The sequence below is a fragment of the Xyrauchen texanus genome, chromosome 39 (assembly GCF_025860055.1).
Source record: "Xyrauchen texanus isolate HMW12.3.18 chromosome 39, RBS_HiC_50CHRs, whole genome shotgun sequence".
In the NCBI taxonomy this organism is placed as follows: Eukaryota; Metazoa; Chordata; class Actinopteri; order Cypriniformes; family Catostomidae; genus Xyrauchen; species Xyrauchen texanus.
The window spans coordinates 5,334,330-5,361,676 of record NC_068314.1 but is presented as its reverse complement, the minus strand read 5'-3'; the positions used below and the strand labels follow the sequence as shown (position 1 = coordinate 5,361,676).

Sequence of the window (27,347 nt, the reverse complement as noted above, 5' to 3'; positions counted from 1 at the left end):
CGATATTAGCTTTGTTTTGGTTTAGTTTAGGACAAAAGTAACAACGGCAGTAAGACAAACATGCAGAATAAAGCAAGCAGAACTCATGTATAAGAGAGATTAATCTGTTTATTTAGAGTAGAGACTCTACTGTTAGACTGCTGTCACATAACAGATGGGTGTTTTTGTTCTTTTGTGTGTCAAACTCACGCCTGAATCAAGAGCGTGCGTGTGCTGTGCTTTGCTGTGGATGAGCGACGTTTACAGATCACAGAAGTGTCTATGAAGCGGCAGAAGTGGGTAAGTGTGTTTTATTACAAAAATGGTATGTTTGAATTGTTTTTGTACACTTGATATTACAGTATGCATGTTACACATATAGCATGGACCTGTTTTTAATTAGGCTACAGTATAGTTACAGTTGAAGTCAGACGTTTACATACACTTAGGTTGTTTTTAACCACTCCACAGATTTCAAATTACCAAACTATAGTTTTGGCAAGTAGTTTGGGACATATACTTTGTGCATGACACAAGTAATTTTTCCATCAAATGTTTACAGACAGATTGTTCAACTTTTAATTGATTATATCACTATTCCAGTGGGTCAGAAGTTTACATACACTAAGTTAACTGTGCCTTTAAGCAGCTTGGACATTTTCAGAAAATGATGTCAAGCCTTTAGCCAATTAGCTTCTGATAGGCTAATTGGAGTCAATTGGAGGTGTACCTGTGGATGTATTTTAAGCCCTACCTTCACTAATCAGTGCCTCTTTGCTTGACATCATGGGAAAATCAAAAGAAATCAGCCAAGACCTCAGAAAATATTTGTGGACCTCCACAAGTCTGGTTCATCCTTGGGAGCAATTTCTAAATGCCTGAAGGTACCACGTTCATCTGTAAAAACAATAGTATGCAAGTATAAACACCATGAGTGGCTGTGGTTTATACACCACAGCCATCAGACCGCTCAGGAAGGAGATGCATTCTGTCTTCTAGAGATGAACGTGGTTTGGTGCGAAAAGTGCAAATCAATCCCAACTGCAAAGGACCTTGTGAAGATGCTGGAGGAAACATATAGACAAGTATCTATATCCACAGTAAAATTAGTCCTATATCGACATAACCTGAAAGGCTGCTCAGCAAGGAAGAAGCCACTGCTCCAAAACCACCATAGAAAAGCCAGACTACAGTTTGCAAGTGCACATGCAGACAAAGATCTTACTTTTTGGAGAAATATCCTCTGGTCTGATGAAACAAAAATGTAACTGTTTGGTCATAATGACCATTGTTATGTTTGAAGGAAAAAGGGTTGGCTTGCAAGCCAAAGAACACCATCCCAACCCTGAAGCATGGGGGTGGCAGCATCATATTGTGGGGGTGCTTTGCTGCAAGAGGGACTGTTGCATCAACTATATGAACATATATTTCAGTATATCAGATTCCTGTATGGAAACATATTTTAAAGATAATTTTCTGTGTCAGTTCTCATGTTGGTATGTTATGTTTCAAAGTCTGCAGGAGTTTGATGCTGCAGGATTCTTCAGATCATGAGACTGTGACCTCAGCGTGAATTCAGCCATGGCAGAAACTGATGTCGACAAATCTAACCTGCCTGGTGTCTATGACGGTGCGTCTTTTATTTTGGAGTCTCTTAATCTCTTTACTTTACGTTCAGACTCTTTAGTCCTTGTTAGAAATACAGTGCATAATAACTACATTTTACATTTACGTATTTAGCAGACACCTTTAGCACAAATTGTGCGGGAACAAGTTACGGGCCAAAGTAAATCAGGAGCGGGACTGGGATGTGATCTTTTTGGGGGGTATTTTGATCTTTAGGGTGGGCAACTGTTTATCTCTTTGTCGGTTTGGGATGTGCTTCTTGATAATTTCTCTTGGGTTGGTCTCACTTGATTGTGTTTTTTGGGGTGGGAGTAAGGACAATCTGGGGGAACAGTGCCCCTCAGTAGACCCTGCCATTCAAACCGTAATCGAACATTCGCACACTGACAAAGCAAGTTCGTTTTTTACAGTGAGTGTGTCGATTTGTTTATTCCTCGACCAGCAATGAAATGCCTGGACCAATAATATATAAGATTTGAATCATGTGTCAGGGGCTTCTGCAGTTACCAAAACCAGCGCAATTGGTGGTGCTAAAGCCCATCGACATTTAGTGTAACTCAAGGAAGAAATCCTGAACTGGCAGTGAGGATGTGTATTTCAAATCAAATCACTTTATTGTCACACTACCATGTACACAAGTGCAACAGTAGGTGAAATTCTTGTGTGCAGGTCCGAGCAACATAGTTATGACAGTGACGAGACATATACCAATTACAGTAAACAACATACTTACGCAACACAATCTACATATCAGATGTACACATTCTTACACAACACAATAATGATATACAATGTACAGTAAACAATATACAATACAATAAGTAAAGAGTATACATTATTTATATATATATATATATAAGTAGTTGTATTGAGGAGAATATGCTGACTGTCCAGTGTGAGATTATAGATTAATAAAGTGCAAATTATTGATCGTGAGAGATCAATTGTTCAACAGTCTGACTGCTTGGGGGAAGAAGCTGTCATGTAGTTGGCTGGTGCGGGTCCTGATGCTGCGATACCGCCTGCCTGATGGAAGCAGTGAGAACAGACCATGACTCGGGTGGCTGGAGTCTCTGATGATCCTCCGAGCTTTTTTCACACACCGCCTGGTATATATGTCCTGGAGGGAGGGAAGCTCACCTCCGATGATGTTTCTGGCAGTTCGCACCACCCTTTGCAGGGCTTTGCGGTTTTGTGCGGTGCTATTGCCATACCAGGCGGTGATGGAGCCAGCTCTCTACAGTACTGGTGTAGAATCGTGTAAGGATGTGCTGGTTCATTCCAAACTTCCTCAGCCATCTCATGAAGAAGAGGTGCTGGTGAGCCTTCTTCACAACGGCCGCAGTGTGGACGGACCATGTGAGTTCCTCAGTGATGTGGACACTGAGGAACTTGAAACTGCTGACTCTCTCTACTGGTGCTCCGTTAATGGTGATGGGGCTGTGTTCTCCATCTTTCTTCCTGAAGTCCACTACAAGCTCCTTGGTTTTACTGACGTTGAGGGAGAAGTTGTGCTCCTGACACCAGCGTGTCAGAGTGTGCACCTCCTCTCTGTAGGCTCTTTCATCATTGTCAGTGATCAGACCTACCACCGTCGTATCGTCAGCAAACTTAATGATGGCATTGGAGTGGACAGTCCATGTATTTTACTTTCATCAAATGTCTAAAATACGTTTTTTCCAATATGGGTTCTCTTATCATGAAAACGATATTGCTGAATCTCTGCCTTATATCGCTATGCGAAAAAATTTCTGATCTTACATGGATTGTCTTTTTGTATCTCAATCTCAATTCTGCATGTTTGCCTTTGCATCCCTGCTAATCACACATGAGTTCTCTTCACAATAAATACCAGTTATCTATTCCTTGGTAACGCTTTTTAATAAACCATTTTTTAAGGATCTTATAGACTCTCTATAGAACTGGTTTGTTTCGCTTTCCTTCGGTAAATCCATGGTAGTTGTTTAAACTTGTCAAGTAGTTCTTCTCATCATTGATAGGCGTAGGGCGGACCACCTGAAGTGAGTGTTGCACCACAAATGGACTGGAGTAAAATTGACTGATCAGCGGTACCTAATGTAAAGTTGTGAATGTGCTATAATGGCGATTATTTGCCTCACTTTTAAAATGAAAGGGCCTTTTTTGTGCTGCATCCGGTGCAAAAAGGCCTTAAGTATAGACAATAACAATAGTGATGCTTGCCATCTCAACCTCTACTAATTATCTAATAATTTCATTGTCTCAGTTACTGCATGATAAGAAGGAAGCGATTGTAAACATCAGCAGCAGCCATCAGAATTTGTTAACTTTGAAAATACGCCTGTGCACGTTTTTCTGAGTTGCGTTGTTTTAGATGTCATCTGTTGTGTATTGTATGAGATGAGATCAGCCTTGAGGAATGTGAAGTGAGACCAGGACCGAGCGAGCGTTGAGAGACTGATAAGAAATGGAGTATATCCACTCCATTCCACACACTCATTGCTCTTATCTGCCCTTGATGAGCCCAAGTGCTTCCTAGTATTCCTGTTTCTCTATCAGGATTTGGCATGAGATTCCAGTCTTCTCCCGTTTTGGCCTGAGGCTTAGTATCAGAAAAGGGTGCGAAGAGTTCAAGTGCAGGAGAATTTAGACTGACTGTAGACGAAGACAAATACATCTAGCGTGATGTCAGTTAAGACAGACCTTTGTAAGCACAAGTTTGATCAGTTTACTCAGACTTGAGGAACTCTGGAAGAACAGGGAAGTATTATTTGGGTTAAGTTGTTTTTTTTTTTTGTCATTCATATGGACAGGTGATTATGGCTCTCATACCTAGAAAGCATACGCTCTGTGTGTGTTTATGTGAGCTTGGACACTATACAAACAGAATAGCTCTGTTCCAAAACCTGGTGAGCAACCACTCTAGACAGCATTTGTTTTATGCCTATATGTCTATTATCTTTTGAGCACTTATATTTGCTAGTGTACTCTTTAAAAAAGCCAAATGAAATATGAGCATGTACTATATGCATTTACAAAGTGTTTTTCTTCTGAGAAAATAGATACAAAATATTGACGACTAAGGGTCGTGTACAAATTTTTGTCTCGAAAATGAGTATGTTCCTCCCCTTTAAAATCATCTTCCTTTGACTAGCTATTGCTAGTCAATTGCAAGCAGCAAATCATGGTTTGTGTAAAGTTAAGGTTATTGGCTATTTAAAAAAAAAATACAATAAAAAAAGATTTTCAATAAGAAATATGCCCAAACAGGTAAAAAATCTGCTGGTCAAGGCATTATAGACACACTCTAATGCAAAGACATGCAACGTTGTGCTGCATTCTAAGATACCTTGTTTTGGGCAAAATTGAGAGAACTTTGTCTGACGAGATGAGATATATGTTACTAAAAACATACTTATATTACAGAAAGCTTAATCTGATTAACTATTGGGATTATTTCATCCAATATTTTTGTGTGCTGTGTATTTTTAAAGTATGCTTATTAGAGTATTACCAAAGTCTCGGCCATCTTTGGAATGCTCTCGGGAGGCTTATGACTGTGCAGCTCCTATCTGCTTGAATGGGGGAACACCGAAATCTCAAAAACTGTTGCCAAGTTTACGTTTAACCCTCTGGGGTCTGAGGGTGTTTTGGGCCCTGGAGAAGTTTTAACGGGCCTTGACATTTGTGCTCACATTAATGGCTAAAGTCTGATAACATTGTATTCAGCACAAACTGGGCTACAATAATATGTGAGCAACATGTGTGTACATGTTTGTATTTTTGAGAAAATAACGTTTATGCATGGTTTTTGAAAAATCAAAATGTTTAAGTCATTGAAATAAGGCCATATAACACATACTCAACATTTGTCCACAAGCCTTTTGAGAACTGGATCTTGTAGCCTAGAGTTTTTGCTACAATATGATGTGAAAACCATCCTGATCACTTATTCATACAAAACAATATAGCCATTTAATTTTGTAAGACACTTTTAGTGTTAGAAAGGTCATATGCGAGGAGGCGTGAACTATCATGAATATTGATTGTTCACACCTCAGGAGACAAAGACCCCTCCCCTGGGCCTATCAATGAGGAATGTGACAGTAAGAGAATGAATGTGAGGAGACTTAATGATCAAAATCAAGTTTTAGGTTAAAAGAAGTAATCTAACTATACATTTTCTTTACATAAAGACTTTACTTAATTTTAGACCTGCACTACCGTTTAAAAGACGTTTCTTCTGCTCACCAAGGCTGCATTTATTTGATCCAAAATACAGTAAAACAGTGATATTGTGAATTATTGTACAATTTAAAAGAACAGTTTTCTATTTGAATATATTGTAAAATGCAATTTGTGATCAAAGCTGAATTTTCAGCATCATTACTGCAGTCTTCAGTGTCACATGATCCTTCAGAAATCATTATAATATGCTGATTTTGTTTTTTTATATGGGCATATATAAAGTGCATTTTACTCATTTAACCTGAACACATATTTGCAAGCACAAGATTTGTTGATGCTAATGAGGCACCATTAACACTAAATAAAATATATTCTAAACATTCATATAATTTTATATCATATTACATATCATATTTATATCATAGAGCATACAATTTAAATACCTGCTTTAGCCAAAACTGCATTTAAATGTAACTAAAACTTGCTTATTAGCTGGCAAGTCTGGAAACAGTCCCACTAGTAAAATATGAACATGTTTATATAAAATAGCATTTCAACTAATGAAAACGAAATTACTTACTCATCCGAAATTGTATCCTCGGCTGGATCAAGTCTCAAAATACAAACATTCATCGGAGTCCCGCTCTTCTTCTGAGGAAAATTGTAACTCTTCGTCACTATCCAGGAGTTTTCTCACTTGTGTATCGTGCTGTCTTTCAAATGCACAGAAAAGTGAATGTACTTTGTTTTTAAGGTACAGTCGGGGGCGTTTACCATTTGCATTGATTGTCTCAGCACATTCCCGTATAAATAGCGCCCTCTGCCCATGGGTGTGATCACATTAGAGATAATTAGCTGAGCCAGGAGAAACTGTAAATCACTTTGTTTCATACAGATTACATTGCAGGAGAATAATTGTTTTAAATTTGAATTGTTTTATTTAAAAGTAGACATTTTAAGCTTTCTTTAGACATATGTTTCATGATTGTGTGATAAGTATTCGTGGAGTTTCAGTTAATTTATGTGACGTGTTTCAGAAATATGCTCGTGAACACAGAGACTGCTGAAAGCTCACCCTTTTTATTTTCTTTATTTTACAAAAGCACAAGATTTTGTTGTTATTGTGAGTGTACACAAATAAAAGTAGACCCTTTATAGTCTCTAATGATGTCTTGCATTTATCTGTATGCCCCAAAATGATGGAGAATTTTAAGTTGTTTCCGCTGTAATGATGAAAAAAATCCAGCATCGACCCCAGAGGGTTAAACAACATATTTCAAATCAGCCATATAATCTGACAAAACTGGTATCATAAATTGTGCTATTACTCTAAAAAGCACAATTTTCAAAGTTTGTATAGCTAATGTGCATGTGCGTTCTCGAGTTGATTGACAGGCCATGTCTGCATTGAAAAGGTGATTGGCTCTTTTACCTGTAAGGAGGGACATCCTTTCTACATCCACTGGGTGTTATAGCTCCTTGGTTTAGCATTCCAATTTCTCCCATTAATTTTAATGGAAGTGGCCTGTCTCTCATAAATGAATATTTTGCATTGGTATAAAACTATTAGATTAGCAACATGCTAACATCTAACTATTGGAACCAATAGTATGTGTAGCTTCCTTTGCGCTTTGCAAGAGAAGTGCTATTTGTTTATTCAGAGTTTGTGGCAATGTTGACCATTCAAAATCAGTAATTTACTAGGTTATAATCCATTTTAGTTTGACAACATTGTATTCAGTTTCCTAATGTCGTCGTATGAAGCAAAGGAGAGCATTTTCGAAAGCGCAGCTCTACCATGGATGAGGGGCATAAACGGCTAAATTAATTTAGTTTTTAAAGCTTAATTACTTTTTAAAGCTTCATTAAAACTTAATTTAATATGGCCTTGTAGTGTGAACTAACTTAGGCCACCTAAGGGGTAGGTCGGACCGAATGCATTCTTGTGCTTATCTTTGCTGTTTTTTAATTGTCTTTCTGTGTAAACGTGCACTTGCTGGACATCCCTGACCGATGCGCCACATTGGGCTTTTTAGTGCCCCGCACAGGAGCGCTACATTTTAAAAATAGCTCGAACTACTAAAAACTGAATTTTCCAGTCGAGTCCCCCATATGCTTTAGTATTATAAGTGTATTGCACTATTTGTGTTCCATGCAGAGTTGCTACCTATGTAGAGCATTCTAAATGAGTCACCTGAATTTCCAGTTAGGATGCTGCCTAAGGGGCTGTTTAGGCCAACGCAGTTTTTTCAGGAGTGCCACATTTGTTTTGACTGCGTGTTAAAAACAACTTAGGTGTCTTTGCATGTTGTCCTGCATCTCTCTTTTATTCCAGCTACTCGGGCAGAAGTGCCAACTTTAACTTCTAAAGAACGTGTTTGGAGACATTTGGACCAATTTGGAACGCCCAATTCCCACTACTTAGTAGGTCCTCGTGGTGGCGCGGTTACTCCCCTTAATCTGGGTGGCGGAGGACAACTCTCGGTTGTCTCCGCTTCTGAGACGTCAATCTGCGCATCCTATCACATGCCTCCCTGTGCGTGACACCGCGGAGACTCACAGCATGTGGAAGCTCATGCTACTCACCGCGATTCATGTACAACTTGCCACGCGTCCCATTGAGAGCGAGAACCCCTAAACGTGACCACGAGGAGGTTACCTCAAGTGACCCTACCCTCCTTAGCAATCGAGTCTCTCAGCACACCCTGGATTTAAACTTGTGACTCCAGGGGTGGTAGTCAGCGTTAATACTTGTATTTTTTAGACACTATGTAAGAAAGAACTTTAACCTCTTAAAAAAACGTGTCTGGAGACACCAGAATTCTGTTGTAATCTATATTTTTTTGTGCAAAAAAGTGTTTGGTCTAAGCGGCCACTTAGAATATAATTTTGTTAGCTTAGCAACATGCTAACATCAACCTCTGTTTTAAATAGTTTGTGACTCAAGTCCCCCATACGATTTTGTATAGTAAGTGTGTAGTGCTGTGTGTGTGTGTGGCTTGCAGAGGTGCTACCTATGTAGAGCATTCCAAATGAGTCACCTTAAGTTAGGATGCCGCCTAAGGGGGATGCTTAGGCTGAATGCGTTTGTGTGTCCGTTTTTGGTGTTTTTTAATTGTCTTTGACTGTTGGGCCCGGAGGGTGACATTAATAGGGACAGCCCTGTTTAAAACAACTAAGACGTCTTTGGATGTTGCACTATGCATGTTCATTCAGTCTGTGCGAGCCCCTTAGAAGATAGACAGCAAGGCAGCTCACTATGTTTTGGCACAGAGTTTCTGACCTGCTTTTCTGAGTTCATGTGTGAGTGAGCCCCCCTCAACTTCACCACTGGATATTTATAGCTTCTGCTTCTGTAGCGGCTCTCCGTGCCAAATATAGACAAAGAACCACAGGAGGAAGAGGGGGATTGAGAGAGAAAAGCAGAGGAAAGATAGATTGATAGTTTCATGCTGGGGTCCTGATTACTTTTCCCTCCCTCCCTCTATCTCTATCTCTCCCTCTCTCCCTAATTCTTTGTTTCTCTGACTGTGAATAGCACCATCTGTTTGGCCTGGGGGCCTCTGCTCAGCTGAAGGGGGTCAAACGATTTGGGCAGACCACTCTAATTTTTACTCAAACAAACACACTCTTTTTGACCCCTCCCCTCCACACTCCACCTTTCCTTTACACCCTTTCTAAGTCCGTATTAGACATTCCATAATAATATTCATTCATATACCTTTAGTGCATGTTATTATGTGGGTTGTCAGGAACTGATCATCACAATTTTAATTTTGCTTTTTCCTTTACATGGTACTAATTCTTTCAGCTGTCAGGAAAAATATGTGTTTAAAAGGATAGTTCTCTCCAAATTGAAAATTCTGTCATCATTAACTCAACCTCATGTTGTTTCAATTTAAGGCATAACATTTTCAAAGGCAACTGACCTTCAGATTTTTTACTTTTCATTAGTTTCACTCTGTTTCTGGTGTAGAAGCAGGTGCTAATTTTAAGTTGCACAACACTGGTTATGGCCTCTTGTTTTGCACAAAACCCCTTTATTTTAATGGTGACTTTGCCAGCTCTTTATGAAACACACTTCTATCCTGAGAGTGCCCATGTCAACTTTTCCATCTCGGCGCAGGGCGAAAGTGCCGGCAGATCCAGAAAGCCCCCTCCCCCCTTTAAAAAAAAATACAGCTGCCCAAGAACCAGCACTGTTTACTAACAGTAGAGGAAGAAAGACGGGCCTTTACCGTACAGGATGAACTCACATGCGTATGTGTATGTCCTACACGATGACAATAGACAGAGTTTGACGAATGGACGGAGACAGATCTTTAGAAAAGGTAAAATCTACTTTAGTGTCAAATTATTAAACATTTTGCAACTCTGAATAGCATTTACTGTATATATGGATGTTTATTCAACTTCTAGCACTTTTAGAACTGGTGATTTATAGAAGGGAGTCTCATTAAAAAAATTGCACACTACATTTTTTTTTATTATTATTTGTCTTCTAGCAATGTCCAGCAGTGCACATGCAAATGCACCAAAGGAGATTTATTTAAATAATTTTTTTTACAAAATATATATATTTTTTTTTATTTTGTTTTTTTTAAGTCATGAAATTTCTCACTACTGTGTAATTTCCAGCACATTTTTTAAAATAAAATGACCATCTCCTTTGGCTTGCTAAAACGTATTTCATAGCTAACATGTTATATATCCTAAATACACATATTAAAATAATATTCTTGGAATTTTTTTGTGCAATTTGGCAAAATAACAGCTTGATTGGAAAAAATATTCTGTGATATTTAAAGTTATATTTACCTTGACACTATATGTCCACTTGTTAAGTAAACTAACTTTTGAAAACACTTTATTAGTGGCAAAATTGTTTGGTTTGGTGGAAATAAAACTGTGGGACAGTCGTACATTTTCTATCAAGTTGATAGAAATAAGTTTTATGTATGCTAATATATTTTACAGCAGAATGCAGCGATTGACCAATCAAAATGGAATATTCCAGAGAGCTGCATTATTAAATGTAATAAGTGTCTTTTTGAGCATTTAATGACTTTGTAGCAAGTCTTAACAGCAACACAGACCTGTAATGAGAGTGCAGTGTAGTGTAAGCTTTTATGACTCTGATGTTTATCATGGTTGTGTTCATGTTCAAAAAGTTAATGGGCTTTATTAGCTCTGATTTTTCTGCTTAATTAGAGCATGAGACAGAGAGAGAGTTACTCTGTGCTTATGTGTTTTGCTTGACTCTAGAAGAGTGTTTGTGTGTACATTAAGGTCGCTATAGGTTTATATAAAGTTAAACAGACCCCTGCCATATTGGCTTTGGTGTGTGCTTCAGTTCAGTCCAGAAACGCAGACACACCTTTGTAATCTAATTGGACATATTTCCCTTTTTCTCTGAGCCATTGTGCTCTGTTTGACCCAGTTGGAATGCTTTGCAGTAGTTTTCCTGTGTGGCATTTGGGGAAAAAGAGAGAGGGGCAAAACACAAATCTGCTCAAGAATCTAACAATCAGTGTATGTGTGATTTGTTAACACAAGTCAAGTATACTGTGTTTCGTTTTGTTGGAATTACCGAACTTATGAGATGACATTGTGAAGATTCTCATTGCTGTTTTCGCATCTTTGGACTCACAACGCCAAAATGGACCCATGCACAGCTTTGTTGTTGATGGCAGCAAAATACTTCATCACTAGCAGTGTGAGGTGTAATCTGATAACTAAGAAATTAAATACTGTCATGTTATTACTTTATTAGTCATGTAGTGTATGTAGTGTAGTGTAATGTGAATGTAGTGTAAGGAATTACAGTTTATATTCATGTAATTCAGTTTACTTCAAATAAAGTAAATTATTTTACCATGTACTTATATTACCACGTGCATATGCCATACTTTGTTATATGTCCTATCATTTCGTATGTCTATTTAAACTCTTACCTTTTTTATATTCTGTGTCCCACTGTAATGTTCTGTGTGCACTTGCTTGCTGGTTTCTCCTATCACCAAAAAACAATTCCTTGTGTACATTAGAACACTTGCCAATAAAGCTCATTCTGATTCAGAGTACTTTTAAGTTCATTTCTAGAAAGGAAGACTCGCAGACTTGAGTGAAATTTAAGATGACATTTATTTGATGAATGTAAAACAGAAAAGTAATGTCTCTCTTTGGCGTAGGCCCCGTCTGGCGGTCCGAAGAAGTTGTACTCTGAACCGTCACATCCTGCCGGAGATAGGAGACGGGCGAGGAACCTACCCCCGTGCAGGACGGGACTCAACTGGTGGTGGTGGGGTGGTGGAGGTTGTCGCGTTAGCACACTGAAACAGAAATGTGATAGGCTTACATGCGATTGGCTGGAAATTACCCAGATGATGGTGCAATAATGTACAGCTGCTAGTCTTCCCGCTAGAACTACACTGCACTTACATTGCTTGGGTTAGATTTATTTCTAAAAGAATGTTTATGTAGAATACATTTTAAAATTAAATATTTTCATAGTTATATCGGTTTGCATTTCTGTGATGCATTAGAGTCACTAACGAGTCATTGTAAGGGAGAAACGTGAGGTGAGTGTATATCTTGCGAGCGACAGTAAAATAAAAGACATTAGTTTGAATTCGTTGAGTGGGAAAATGAAAACTTTTCTGTGAAAAGTATTTTAGAAAGTAATTTAAAAGCAAATTCATTACTTTTAAGTAATCATAAGCAAATAAGTACTCTGATTACAATTTTAAAGATGTTCTTACTGTGGATTACTTTTTTGAGTAACTTACCCAATGCTGAATTAAAAATATTAATTACATTAATTGTAGGGCTGGGTATTGATTCAGATTTCCCAATTTTATTCGATTCGAATAACAAGCTCTTGATTCGATTTCAATACAGCTTGATTTATTTGTGATTCATTTGGGTACATATCAGTTATATTGTCCATTTCGCTTACAGATGAAAGAAATGCTCTCTTGTTTTATGCTGTAAATTATACAGGGAATGTTCTAATTTGTTCATTCAAATGAAGATCACGATTAATCTAAAAATCATAATTTATTTTACAGAACCTATTTAGTTCACCTTTATATTCCCTTTCAAAATGTTTGAGATCAAAGAAAGCACATCAGGTTACACTGGACATAAATAAATGGCATATCAAACAATATTAGTGCTTGTAACTGTGAGGCCGCTCAGATACAAGTATTAGTTACAAGAATCAGATCACGACGTGAACAATGCAGAAGTTGGTACATGTCATATTTGAATTGATTGACCCAATGTAAATGAGGCTTTAAAATGGTGTAGTAAATACTGTTGTGTTTTACTTGTTTTCTAGCATTTCTTTGTTCTCTGGAAATTTGTGGAAAGTTGTATTTTCAATATTCTGTAGTTTGTCTCTGATATTTACTTGATTCATCCTTGATTAAAATTTGTCTTTTTTTTATCTCTCTTGTTGGTATTTGTGCTCTTTTTCCACAGTGTGTCAATGTTTCTCTGTGTTAGAGGACGGAGCTGTGGCTCACAGTCTTCAAGAGCAGGAAAGTGAGTTTTAGCCTCCACTTCCTTTATTTTTCTGTCTTAACTGAACCTGATTCAGCTTGATTCACCTGAGCCTTTTTCATGCTCTCATCTCATCTCATCTCAGTTGAACAGTTCTACAGCACCAACATCCAGAAGAACCAGGCGGTGCAGAACGATGTTCGTCTGGCGAGGAGACTGCAAGAAGAAGAGGAACTGCGAGCGAAACTCCATCGAGACCTCAGGCAACTGTAAGCATCATCAGGACTCGACACGTGCCTCGAATTACTCCGTCAGCAACATTGCAAACCACAGATATTTAGGATATTTAAATGAGTTTGTGGAAAACAGATGCCTTGACTCATTCGTGTTGTATAATCTGATTGGTTGGTGTATTGTGAGGTTTAAATTGACAAACCACAGAGAAGAAAGTTTGGCCAAAAGTGGAACGTTTCTTGAAACCATTAGAGAGAACTTAGCTTACTGTGACTCAGTAACATTTAGATTTCTTCCACTGTTGGTGCCAGTTGGCTTGTTCAGCGCTTAAGTACATGATATTGCTACTTATAAAGACAGAAGTGGAAAGCAAAAAGTATATTGGAGAGACCTGGGCTAGTTGTCACACTTTTTACTCCAGTGAATATTTGGGGGTAAGTTGGAAATGGAACTTGCAAAATTAAAATAAAATAATAGCACCAAACAATTTATGAAATACCAAAAATGTAAAAGGTTTTGGCCAGTACATATTAAAGTTATTAATTTATTTACATTTATTACATTTAAAACATGTGACAACTTGCCCCAACATAAGATTAATTAAATATACCCTTGTCCTTAGAACACAGTTGAACCGTTTATATTATGAAAATATTCATAATCGAATTTACCCTAGCTTTAATGTATGCCAGGATGGTTTGATTATGTTTGCTTATCTACCCAACAGCTATAACAAAAACACGATGATTGTGAAAATGTACTTTGGATGGTGGAGTTCACAAAACTTTTACTAATATGAAGTTGGTGTTTAGAACAAACATTCAAAGCCTCCGCTAAAGAAAAAACACATTTGCGCTAATTGGACTTTTGAATCAAAACCTGAGATATAGCCCTGTGACAACTTCCCAATTTGACAACAAGCCTCCCTTTTTAATGTAAAATTAGATTACATTTAAACTTTCCTTCAGGGAGGACGAGGACTGCAGATACGCTCAGATTATTCAGGAACAGCTTCAGAGATGTGCGGAGGAGGCCAGGAGGAGAGAAGAAGAGGACGAGGTATGTTACCAAACATGACGAAGATCAATCTGACTAGATAGTTATATGACATATCATGATTTTATGAGTGATCCAAATTTGATTTTCCATCGGAAGACATGTCTAAACATGCACAGTTTTGACAAGCATTTTGTGAAAGCTGACTCATCTTTGCCAGATAAAAGTTAATTGTTCTTTAATTTATGATTCTTCATAGAGCAAAAGAGGAAATCACTAAATGCTATTCAACCAAATGCTCTCTTGCTCCTGATATACATCTACAGAAATAGTTGCAATTTTCAATCCACTCATCCACTCATGCAACATCCACACTAATCATTCACACTCATTCCCATCAATAAAGTACTAAATGGTGGGGCCTGGGTAGCTCAGCAAGTAAAGTCTTGAGTTCGAATTCAGGGTGTGCTGAGTGACTCCAGCCAGGTTTCCTAAGCAACCAAATTGGCCCGGTTGCTAGGGAGGGTAGAGCCACATGGGGTAACCCCCTCGTGGTCACTATAAATGTGGTTATCGCTCTCGTTGGGGTGCTTCGTGAGTTGCCGTTGAGAATACCGTGAAGCCTCCTACGTCTCCGCGGTAATGCGCTCAACAAGCCACGTGAAAGATGCGCGGATTGACGGTCTAAGACAAGGAGGCAACTGAGATTTATTCTCCGCCACCCGGATTGAGGCGAGTCACTACACCACCACTAGGACCTAGAGTGCATTGGGAATTGGGCATTCCAAATAAATAAATAATTGCAGTAATGGAGAGCATTTTTGAAACACTTTAGTTTCAGTGGAGTAAATCGCCATTCTAGTGTGGATGAGAGGTGTAAACATAGCAAAATTTGATTTAAATAGGGAAAGTCCAAGACAAGAGAGAACCTTCTTTGATGTATAGATATCGCTTGGCAAGTTTAATTATGTGTAATTTGCAGTCTTTAGAAGCATTTTTTTCATTCCTCTTTTGTACATTTCCTGTGGAGCTGTGTCCTCATGTTAAGCTGATTAAACCGCCAATGCAGGACTCAGATGGAGTGCCAGTTGTCTAGAGATGCTTGTGTGTAGCAGAATAAAGAATGGTCAATAACATAAAAGACAAAAAAGAAAGATTGAAGACTGAGACCCTTCTTGCACTAGTAGGATCTTGCACGCTGATAACTATTTGCTTCAAGTATTCTCTTCTGCTCTCAACACATCCTTTATTTAGCTGTTGGGTGACATTTCTATCGCCTAAAGGAGCAGCTTTGTTGTCGGGAGTGGTTTCAAAAGTGTTCCCATGGCGATGTCTGCGGTGTTTCCGGAGTGACGAGTGGTTTGCCAGGGTGGAGGTGACCACTCATCTGGGAGGCCACATCCCGTTGGATGCATAGTAGAAAGCGATGTGGAACAGTGAGGTTCTGTATTTGTGGAAAGACTGTTTACAAGAGGCTTTCTGAAGCAGTCTGTCTGGAGCCTTTATTCTGCCCTTTGGAAAATGTCTAAATGAAGTGTAAAGGTCTATGGTTTTTCTGCTTGTACTAGTGCAAGTGGCCCCGAAAAGCATTTGGACATTTAAGCCACACTTAAAAATGTTTGAACGAGATTGCATTAGAGAACAAAATATCAAAGCAAAGTGGCATTTATTTGATTAAGCATACTTTCCAACAAAAACGATTCACAAAAAGAGGTTTGTTAGGTTTTAAATGATGAAACAATTGAAATACTGTTCGAAATGAAGGCAAAACATAATTGGGTGTTTCTTCAACTTTAAGTACTTTGATGACCCAGGGTTTTTTTTTTATTAAAATAAGCATATTAGCTCATTAAAACTGACTTGGAAACTATTTAATAGGCCTTCATCATTTTTTATTGGTGCTTTTCAAGTTTCTTGTTTTGGCCTTGTCCCAGACTTTCAATATGAAACCATGAAAATACATTGTTCAAATACAAATTATTACATGTATGAAAATCATTTCTATCAATTATTAAAAAAATACGACTGTATTTTTTAAATAAAATTTGTCAGCCAAATTTGTTTATAAAAGCAAATTTCCTTTCTTTTTTTTGTCACATGATTGATGATGATGATGATGATGATGATGGTTACACCAACTGAATTTGATCTAGTGGACAAACGTGTTTTGAAATAATAATAATTTAAAACAAAATTGTTTCACAACACTTAAAAGATTATTCCAAAATGTTGTTTTGAAGAATTTCAGCTTTAAATGAGACTCTATTATTTAATTGTATTTGAATTATTACTGATTTTATTTTATGTCTCCAGATAGTTACATCACTTAGACATTTTTGACTTATCAAAGATATCAAAATGACTTTGAACTCATGTTCATCATAGATAGTAGAGGTGTATTCAAGTACATGTTTTGTGGGAATTGCATTTTTAACATTATCTTAATAACTATAAATAATAGATCTGGATGAAACAATGCCACATCATTGTCCAGAGTATGAATTAATAAATTAAAAATAAAATAAGGATTTCTTTTTTAAATGTAATAAAATTTTAATTTAAGGAAGTATAAATTAAAAGACAATAAAAATTCAGTTGAAATAAAACTAAATTGTTTCATATGTCAACATATGGATATGGCTGGTGTGTTTAAGTGGGTTTTCCCCCTTCTAATTATATGTCTCGGATTTGTTTGAATGGCAAATAGAGGCCCACATTACACGATTTTGTGAATTTGTGGCTGTTGGAATATAAGGGTGCTTTCACTCTAGAATATTTGTTGCGTACCCGGTGTCGAATGACGTCAAAGTTTGGTTTGTTTGGATAATGTGAACGTTGTTTTCTGAACTCGGGTGTGCACCCGCAAACTGAACCCGGATCCTCTCGAAAAGGTGGTCTGGGGTATGGTTCATGTGAACTCCAGTACGGTTCGCTGCTGATATGAACACAATCATACCAAATCATGGAAGTGAACCACTTGTGATGACGTTTAATCTGTGTCTTTGCAGGCTCCCGATCGCAATTATTATGGTATAGTGCATTTCTCACACCTGCTTGTGTCTAAATACACCGCCTTCAGAGAGCAGCTCACATACTTCACATCACGTGAAACACATCCACGGGCTTGCGGCAGACAAACACTAATATTCATGTCATCATTGCACATTCAATGCATCTGTGGGAAACGAACACAAGTGTTTAGTTTTTGTGGTAAATCTAAAGAGACAAATTGTATTACTTCGCTTGACACAGTGACGTATTCTTGAGTTGTTACCTAGAGTTACCTACAGTGGTAAACAGCTGCCGCTTGTACTCATTTTGATAATGTAATCGGACCACAGTTCGGACCCCAAAAAAAATGACTCCACAACTTTTGGAGAGGGCCCTTGGAGATAATTGGCCCCGGGGCGTTTGCAAGTCATAATTTGTCCCTGGCCAGAGGGGACGTTTTTTAAGAAATTATGAATTAATTGCAGTCTATTTCTTATGCAAAAGTGATCATATGACTTCAGAAGACTCACAATATAGTGCTCAAGCAGTACAGACTACAATTCTGTCACTTTTGGATTTCCACAGCATCCATCCCCTCTCACTTTCATTGTATTGAAAGAGCTCCTGAGACATTGTGCCTAATATCTCATTTTGTGTTTCTCGAAAGAAAGAGATTCATACAGGTTTGGAATGACATGAGAGTATTTAAAAGATGACTTCATCTTTATTTTAGGCTGAATTAATAGTGTGATGGTTATGCGCAATCCTTTTTTAAACTACTGTCCTCTAGTGGACGTATGAAGCACTTATTGTGTGCTTATTGTTAATTTGTAGGGCGATTTTGGGAGCATAAGTCATTCCAGTTCAACTCGCTTAAGAAAAGCATTCCAAAGTCAGATCCATATAATACTGCTAAGTATTATTAATAATTTTGACATTGTAACCTACAAAAATACAACATTTACTAGAGTTATTATTATAACAATAAAACTGTGAAAACTTAAAAGTAGCCCCACTGCCATAAATATTAGTTTATTGAATTAATGTGAACATGAAAGGGCAGGATTTGATTTTATCCATCGGAATTTGATCGAGAAGGGTTGAAAAATAAAGCTTCATGTTCATAAATGTTGGCTTCATTGTTTTTGCGCAGAATATAATTTCATATATTTTTATTTTTTTTATTGATTTGGGGTTAAATATGACCAGGACATTTTCTTGACAGGTTTTGTGAGAATTACAATCTCATGTTGACTTGAAATGAGATATCAGAAACATGTCAGTATTAATAACAATATCTTACTGTGATATTTTGAAACTATGGTTGCCTTGCTCAATAATTTTTTTTGTTAAGGAAACCATATTCAGACACGATCAACCAATCACAGTTCTCACTCAAAGTGACGGCATCATAATAATCACTTTAGATCTACATTGCTCATATTGTAATGTTCCATGATGTCAGTGTAAATGATGTTTGTAGAATCAGGTCAGTAAAGCAGCAGATCTCAGGACAGTGTCTGAGCATGCTCTCTGTGGGCGCCACACACATATAGAGTGTTTGTAGGTGTGTGTGTGTGTGTGTGTGTGTGTGTGTGTGAGCTGTATTTTCCGCTGGTCTGGCTTGGATGCGCTCCGGTGGGTGTTGAGTTGGTTTTAACGATGTGTTAAATGATGTGCTTTTGTTGAGTTGCTCCGTGATGGAACTTTCACTGCCCACTACAACACCTCTGCCGGCTGAACTTAAACTTAAAAGATATGTGTGGTTTAAATAGAGGAGATTAGCTTAACACCTCTCTCTTACCCTGTGCATTAGAGATGTGTTTAGTTTGGCCTTTGGTGATCCTCATGAGGCACAGACCAAAACTTTAGTTGTACTTTAAAACAAGAAGTCAACATAAAAGTAAAATTTACTTTCTAAATACATGCTCCTGGTTTTATTGTGAACTGTCATTCCAAAGAAAAACAAAGGGTTGTCTTCATAATCTTTCGTAAAAATTGTATAACTTGCTCTATCTCTAAAATTGTTTTCTTTTTTGCTAACATTATCATTACATTTTCAACCCCTCCCTTCCAACCACCTCTCACATTGAGACAACTTTTCACCATCCAATTCTTCATGAATAAAATCAAGTCCCGCTCCAATGTCACGTTACAGAATGCTGACGCATGTTGACATTAACAAAACATCCAATCAACCTAAACAACCAATGTGGTAGCCCATCATTATGCTCATTTCAGTCATGACAACTCTCTGAAAGATTTAGCATGTTAATGTGGGGATGACCTGTTGAAAGATAGGTCTTGGCAGACTACATCTGCATGGCATGCTGCATCTAACATGTATGACATGCTGCTGCACAAGTAGACATAAACAACCCCCACGTAGCAGATTTAGACAATTGGTGCTGGAGTGGAGGTGGGTTCCAGAGAAAAAACTCTCGCTGCGTGCTGCAGTGAAACCGAATTCTCTGTAAAACTATTTAAATATTACACAAAGAGAGGGACGCAAGTTGATTGGTTACCCGATTACATGTCAAAGAACCAATCAGCTTACACCATGTGAGCCAATTGGCTTAACATGTCTCATACACTCACTGAGCACTTTATTAGGAACACTATGGTCCTAATATAGTGCCCAACGTGTTCTTCTGCTGTTGTCGCTCATCCGCCTCAAGGTTGTCCATTCTGAGATGCTATTTTGCTCACCACAATTGTACAGAGTGGTTATTAGTAACCGTAGCCTCTCTGTCAGCTCAAACCAGTCTGGCCTTTCTCCACTGACCTCTCTCATCAACAAGGCATTTCCGTTCTCAGAACTGCTACTGACCAAAAGAACACTGTTAGAAAGTTGTTTTTATTTTCAAGTGTGTGTGAGACAATATTTCTTCTTAACAGGAAATAGCTAAACAGTTACAGGAAGAAGAAGAAATGGAGATGAGACAGCAGAGGGCTGCTGCTGGTTACCATGGCTATAATGGCATCTCTCCACTGTGTGAAGGTATCTGATGATGCATTTTTTTTATATTTCTCATCTGGAAATATAAAATGACAGTCTCAGTCAAGTGTATCTTTTTTTTTCTTCATACAATTAAAGTGAGTGGTGACTGAGGCTAACATTTTGCCTAACATCTTGTGCGCTCAACTGAAGAAAAAAAAGTCATACAGGTTTGGAAGAACATGTAAGTAATTATAATTTTTGGGTGAACTATCCCTTTAAGTTTCTTGTCTGTCTGTCTTTCACTGTTTCAGGGTTGGGAGTTTGGGAACAGGTGCTTCAAGATGCTGAATTGGCCCGAAGACTACAAGAGGAAGAGGATATGCTGCCTAACAGAGAGGTCGAGTATATAGAGTTGACCATATTTCTGGAGTACACACAAGCACATTTAATACATTTTTTCAAGTCTTTTTTTTTTTTTGTCATTTGTTCAGCATTTGTCTCAGAGCTCTGGATCAGATGTGGATTTCATAGCAGCACAAGTAGCCCAAGATGAGGTACAAAAATCATCAAAATCGCTAAGATTACAGTATGTACTGTAGATGGCTTAACAGATGGTTGAATTATAAATTTAGAGACAGTTACATATTTTCATGAAATAGTGAATTAAAGGAGAGACCAGAGCTAAAGCAAAATTTACCAAATAGTGCTATTAATTGATTATAATATTTAATTGCGATTAAGCACAGATTTTGAAAGTGCTGATTTTTGACTCATTGTCAAGAAAACGTATGTGAACCCTTTGGATTTACCTGCATTTATGTACAAATTTGTTAATCTAAGTTACACTAATGAACAAACACTAATTTGTAACTAATAACACTCAAATTATAGTATTGTTCTTGTACATATCGAATACATCATTCAAACTTTCACAGTGTTGGTTGGAAAAAGTATGTGAACCCAATCTGCTATCAATGTCAACAAAAGCTAATTAGGGACAGGAGTTGGCAAACCTGGCATCCAATTTACCCTTCGTTAAACTCCGACACCCTTGGTTACAATTGCTTGCTGTGACAAGCTCTGCAGAACTCCCCATTGGAATAAATGGGAGATTGCCGTGAAGGATGTGTTTTTTGGTCAAATATTCTCATAAACTGAAGGGATAATATTTTTACGTGAACTATTTTAGCTTCTTTTGAGCCATTCAGAGGTGGACTTACTCCTATGCTTTGGATCATTGTTTTGCTGCATAATCCATTGGCGCTTAAGCTTCAATTCACGGACTGATGACCGGACATTCTCCTATAGGATTTTCTGGTTGAGAGCAGATTTCATGTTTCCCTCAATTTTTGCAAGTCACTCTGGCCCTGAAGCAGCAAATCATTCCCATACATCACACTACCACCACCATGCTTGACCATAGGTATGATGTTCTTTTTGTGGCAATCTGTGTTTGATTTACGCCAGATGTAATGGGACCCCTGTCTTCCAAACAGTTCCACTTTCGACTCATCTGTCCACAGAACACTCTCTAAAAAGGTTTGAGGATCAAGGTGTGTTTTGGCAAAAATCAGATGAGCCTTAATGTTGTTAGCTGTGTTTTTCTACTCACCACTCTTTCATGGATGACATTTTTGGCCAGTGTCTTTCTGATAGTGGTGTCATGAACAGTGACCTTTATTGAGTTGCTTTTTTGTGACTTCCTGAATGAGTCTTTGCTGTGATCTTGGAGGAAATATGGAAGGTCGTCCACTTCTGGGAAGGTTCACTACTGTGCCAAGTTTTCTCCATTTGGAGATAATGGCTTTCACAGTGGTCCTTTGGAGTCCCAGAGCCTTTGAAATAGCTTTGTAACCCTTCCCAGACTGATGTATTTCAATCACCTTTTTCCTCATCATTTCTGGAATTCCTTTCGACCTTGGCAAAGCGTGCTACTGAGTGAGACCTTTAACCAACTTTGTGCTGCTGAAAAAGTTATATTTAGTTGTTGATTTGATTGAACAGGGCTGGACGTTATCAGGCCTGGGTGTCTCTAGTCCATCTGAACCCCATTATGAATGCAGTTTCATAGATTAGGGGATTTAGTAACTAAGGGGGCTAATACTTTTTCACACTGGCCCAGTTGTATTGGATAACTTTTTTGCTTCAATAAAAAACATTATCAATTATAAACTGTATTTTGTGTTTACTCAGATTGCCTTTGTTTTATGTTAGATTTAGTTTGAATTTTTTTTACTATTTATTATGAGATATACATAAAAACAGAAGAAATCCGGATTGGGGCAAATACTTTTAACAGCAATTTACTTGTGACTTTTATGACGATAAGATCACATTTTATGACCTACTAGTACAGCTAATTCCAAAGGGTACACATAGTTTTTCTTGCCACTGTATTTCTTTTTCTGTAAAAATGCATTTATTTAGTTTTTTTTACGAAAGAAAACCGAACAAACTGTAACAATAGTGTTTTGTAACATTTTCCATGCAAAGTATTCCACAGTATAAAGATAGAAATGCACTAAAATAGCACCAATTCAAGTAACATTAGACTAATCATTTCAAGTCAAAGTTGTATGTTGACTAATTGCTGATTGGCTGATTCGTTGCAATTGGCAATAAACCTCTTAAACCCTCGTCCTCCAAAATATCCAGTGTGATACAGCAATCGTGAAGCCGCATTTACATGATTTGTGCCAATTTGAACTCCACAGTTTTTAGTGCTGGCACGGTAAATGTAATGATACTTCATCCGAAATATCCGTAAAGACTGCAGCACAAAGCGATGCCTCGGGAAATGCTAAAGCTTCACTCTGAATCCAGCTTATCACAAGTCCCATCTGGGTTTGTTTTGTACTAAACACAATTAAGGGTATCACTTGTTCATTGACACGGAATCGATGTTGTGTGTTTGTTTGTGTTTTGTGCATCATTGTAATATCCCATGACACATTTCAAAGGTTCCGCCCTATGCCAACCAGTGTTTACATCTCAAAAAAGCTGAATAATATTTCAGAATGTGATGTAAAAATATTGGTTAATGTGTTAATCGCTTAAAGAAAACACATTAAACATTTAAATTAATCTCATGCGTTAACATGTTTATTTCAACAGCTATGATAAAAAATACAATCTGCTCCAATCTGACATTTGGAGTTAAAATCTACCTTCTTTATATATGCAAGTGTGGGTTTATTGCAATCACTTTACATTATAAGACATAAAGTACAGAACCATCATATTTATGTAATTGAAATTTACCCCCGATCTTCTCTATGACTCAATAGTTTAAACACCTGCTTGATTCCCAAATTTCAAAGTATCAGGAGTTAAATTGCTCCAGAAAACTCTGGGGGACAAATACTAACTCCGCTGTATATGTGCTTGTCAGGAAATTGCCAGATGCATGCAACATCATCGTAGAATAAGCAATAGGCCACAAGAACTAGAGATCCAGACGAGGCCGAGTGAACCAAGAGACGAAGGCAATACCACAACCAGAAAGGTCTGAATTGCTGCTTAATTAAAACACAACGTGCCAATCTTTACCAAACAGAATTGCAAAAAATAATAACCTGTTTCTCAAACAGGTTTCCCAAACAGTCTTCTGTTGGTTGAACAGATATTCTCACCCCAAACTTACACCATTGAATGAGCTAGAAGTTGACATGTTGAAAGTGACAGTGTTTCTTCTCTTCAGGAGGTCAACCTACAAATGCTTTATTGTAGTTGACTGCACTTTAAATTTGGATAGGAGTTTAGACTTTATTTTGCATTACAGAAAGTTATAGCTTTACTTTCTGGTGCTTTTAGGCAGCTTTTGCTTTTAGGCAGGTGTGTGCATTGTATTGTGTTGTATTTTACATTAAAGAAGCAATATCTGAATTGGGTCAGATGGGTTTTTATCTTGTATTAAATCAAATTTATTGACTGGGTTGCTTTTTTGTTTCACTTTAGGTGTGAATGGATCTTTCATTAGCAAAATGTTACACTTTTTCTTTGCAATTTTAGGCAATGCAGATGTTGAGAGAGAGGCTGAACTCAGAAGGATTGCACTCACCTGTTGAAGAAGACTACTCCATAGAAAGCAATCTACCAAGCCCGTCATGCACTGCACTGTGAGTCACACATTCCCTTAAACTATCATGTTTCTTATGAACTTATTTCAACACATATCTTAGAACCTTGCTTCTCTCTTTTCAGCGGAACACAACACATACACAACATTGCGGAAGAACTGGACCCAACCTTTAAGGCTAGAAAGAACGAGAGCCAAATTTCCACCAACCCCCCGTCAGGTACAAACACACAGTGGTATAATAGGAAACATCAATAACTGCAATTATATGCCACAACAGCAGCATTTCCTGTTTCCCCCACAGGTCTGTGTTTGGCCCCCCGTAACCCACACAGTATATTTTATGACTATTTACCAGAACCCACCTTTGTACCACCAACTAAAAGGCAGAGTGACAAAGCAGGACGCCCCAAAAGCAAGAAAGAGAACTGTAAACAACAGTGATCATGTAACTAACACAGTGCTGTCTGCTTTAATATAGCTTAAACGTGTTGTTTGCTCTTTTCAGTGTAAACCAGCTTGTGGGCACAGATTAGGCTTTTTAGACTAACAATGTAAGCAGCGATTTCCTGTTTAATTGGTTTGGTCTAATTCTGTGCTCCATCCAAATTCCCAATTGTGACCTAGAAAACTGCAACTTGGAAGCTCGTATGGAAATCCATTTGTTAAATTTTACCTAGCTGCGGGCATAAGATGTAATGCGAACATACAAGCGCACCATTAATGATAAACGTTAACTTTTAAGCAAATAAATGCATTAATGCATCAAAGGTTTCTACATTACATGATAATTAAATTTTAGTAGGGCTGTCAATCGAATTACATTTTTAATCAAATTATATGAAATTCCGATTGATTAGTCAAATTAATCGCAGTTAATTGCATATATCAATATTTGCTGACAAAGGACCCCAATTAAAGATAATTCAAGATAAATAATTCATAATAATTAAAAAGAATTATACATATTTAATATTCAAATAATTATAAACATATCATTGAACATAAACCTACCGTTGACAGCAATCCATTTTGCAATTGAGTTCATCTGTCCTTTTCTGACATTGAATTTTCTTGCATTCAATCTTTTTTTATTATATTTTTGGTGTATGTAGATATACACTGTAATAGTAATTTTTCAAGTTATTAAAGTCCTGACTATACATTGTGATCAGTTGAATGCCACTTTGGTGAATAAAAGTACCAACTTCTTTCCATAAGAGCAAAATCTGTACATTATTCCAAACTTTTGGCCGCCAGTGTATGTCAGACAGATGCTTTTGGAGCACTTATTGGAGCATTAGTTGATGAAAATCTCATCTCCAAATCCCTGCATTCTGTTGTGCTGACATGTGTCCTGTGTGACCGTCTTTCATTCTGTGGCTGCGCCGCTTGTGAGGTTTGTTGAGGCGCACTGACTGCCCCCTGCTGACATAGCTCGTTAAAAAACAAATGTACTTCAGCTTGAATTGCTCTGATGGTAGGACAAACTGTACTTTTATTACAGAAATTACATACGGGTCTGGAGGCATGACTATTTAATAAATGTTTCAATAAATACAAATGTATTTAGTGTAAATTTAATTATATATAATATAACATGATTATATTGACATGATAAATCAACAGCCCTACATTTTATCAAAAAGTTAATTATCCTCTATTAATTATTATGCAACTACAAAACAAATGCTTAGCATCTTTTATGATCCACATTTGGTTTTAGTAGACTTTGTTGACAATCAATCATCTGCAAAACTAACATTAATGTCACTACAGGATATTATGTCATTTTAAGAGCATCAGACTCTACAGGCCAAAGTATACTTTGGTTGTTTGCGATCCGCTAAGTCTCTACGTTATGTAAATCGTCGTCATGTAAATTTCGTCATGCGTACAGTCCATGGGTATGCTCAAATAAATAAACATTTGAATTTACTTTTAAAAAAAAAAGCTGTGTCAGTTGGTTCCACACAACAGTGTTGAGTAATAATTGGCTAGCAAAAGTTTGCATTGACATGTTAAATGTAATGGCATGAATCTCAACATAGTTGAGTTCATGTGGAAAGCAAAGTTCATCCTAGCCTGTATATTGTCAGATGTCAGAGATATAAAGTACAGTAAGAATATCCCACATCTGACTTGGATTGGGTGCATAACTGCAGCATTATCTACTATACAGAATAGTTCCTTTTTTAATCTTTAGGTGTTTGTTAATAGGAATATGTTACATTTACATTTGATTTACATTGTAAGCTACAACATGTTTGATTGAAAATAGTTTACATAATCAAGGAGGCCGCCATAGACCTGTTATAGTGTTTTTGTTTATTTTGCCGCATATTAATAGAATTTATACTTTTAACGTTTTTTGTTGCATGTTTGTTTGGTAAGTGTGTGGGCTCCTTAATTTCACCTCTAAAAAAGCAAGTGTGATTATTGATATTGAGAAGGTCAGACATCACGAAAGACTCATTTACAAGAATTTTAAAAGCCTGGATTTTCACAGCTGGAAATTTTGTGGATCTGAAGAAAAGTGATGCAGGGGAATTCTGATGGCATTAAATTACAGCATCAAACATCATGTCACGTCCTGACAGCCTACAGTATTTCAGTGCAGAGGTCACTGCTCCCCCACACACACACATTGTAACCTTTTGTGCATGTTCATTGTGGTGATGACATCAGAGTCTTGAATGCCCCGGTTCTGAAATGTAAAAATAAAGGAGAATGTTCCCATAATTTGTCTGATTATTTTCTAATAAAAAGTAGGTACAATTTGTGGTTAACAGCAGTTGTTTTTTTATATAATAAAAGTCATCTGAACAC

General features: G+C 37.4%; 1 protein-coding gene across 4 annotated transcripts; it reads left to right on the top strand.

Annotated features, from left to right (window-relative positions):
• The first annotated feature begins 10 nt into the window (after positions 1 to 10).
• Positions 11 to 27,347, top strand: ccdc50b (coiled-coil domain containing 50b). Of its 4 annotated transcripts, XM_052111462.1 has the most exons (13): positions 11 to 279; positions 1,494 to 1,609; positions 11,964 to 12,087; positions 13,258 to 13,320; positions 13,424 to 13,547; positions 14,481 to 14,571; positions 20,398 to 20,500; positions 20,752 to 20,837; positions 20,932 to 20,994; positions 23,832 to 23,945; positions 24,452 to 24,558; positions 24,644 to 24,738; positions 24,823 to 27,347. In XM_052111462.1, the coding sequence occupies exons 2-13, from the start codon at positions 1,574 to 1,576 to the stop codon at positions 24,960 to 24,962; spliced, it is 1,146 nt and encodes a 381-aa protein (XP_051967422.1). In that variant the 5' UTR covers positions 11 to 279; positions 1,494 to 1,573; the 3' UTR covers positions 24,963 to 27,347. The 4 variants fall into 4 exon arrangements, with proteins under 4 accessions (XP_051967422.1, XP_051967425.1, XP_051967423.1 ...); XM_052111465.1 differs by lacking the exon at positions 11,964 to 12,087 and having other exon boundaries at positions 13 to 279; XM_052111463.1 differs by lacking the exons at positions 11 to 279; positions 1,494 to 1,609 and adding an exon at positions 9,969 to 10,103.

Coding starts and splice junctions, on each gene's coding strand:
- ccdc50b (XM_052111462.1), top strand. CDS start 1,574: ATGTCGACAAATCTAACCTGCCTGGTGTCTATGACG. Junction 20,838..20,931: donor ATATGCTGCCTAACAGAGAG/GTCGAGTATATA, acceptor TCATTTGTTCAG/CATTTGTCTCAGAGCTCTGG. Junction 20,995..23,831: donor CACAAGTAGCCCAAGATGAG/GTACAAAAATCA, acceptor TGTGCTTGTCAG/GAAATTGCCAGATGCATGCA.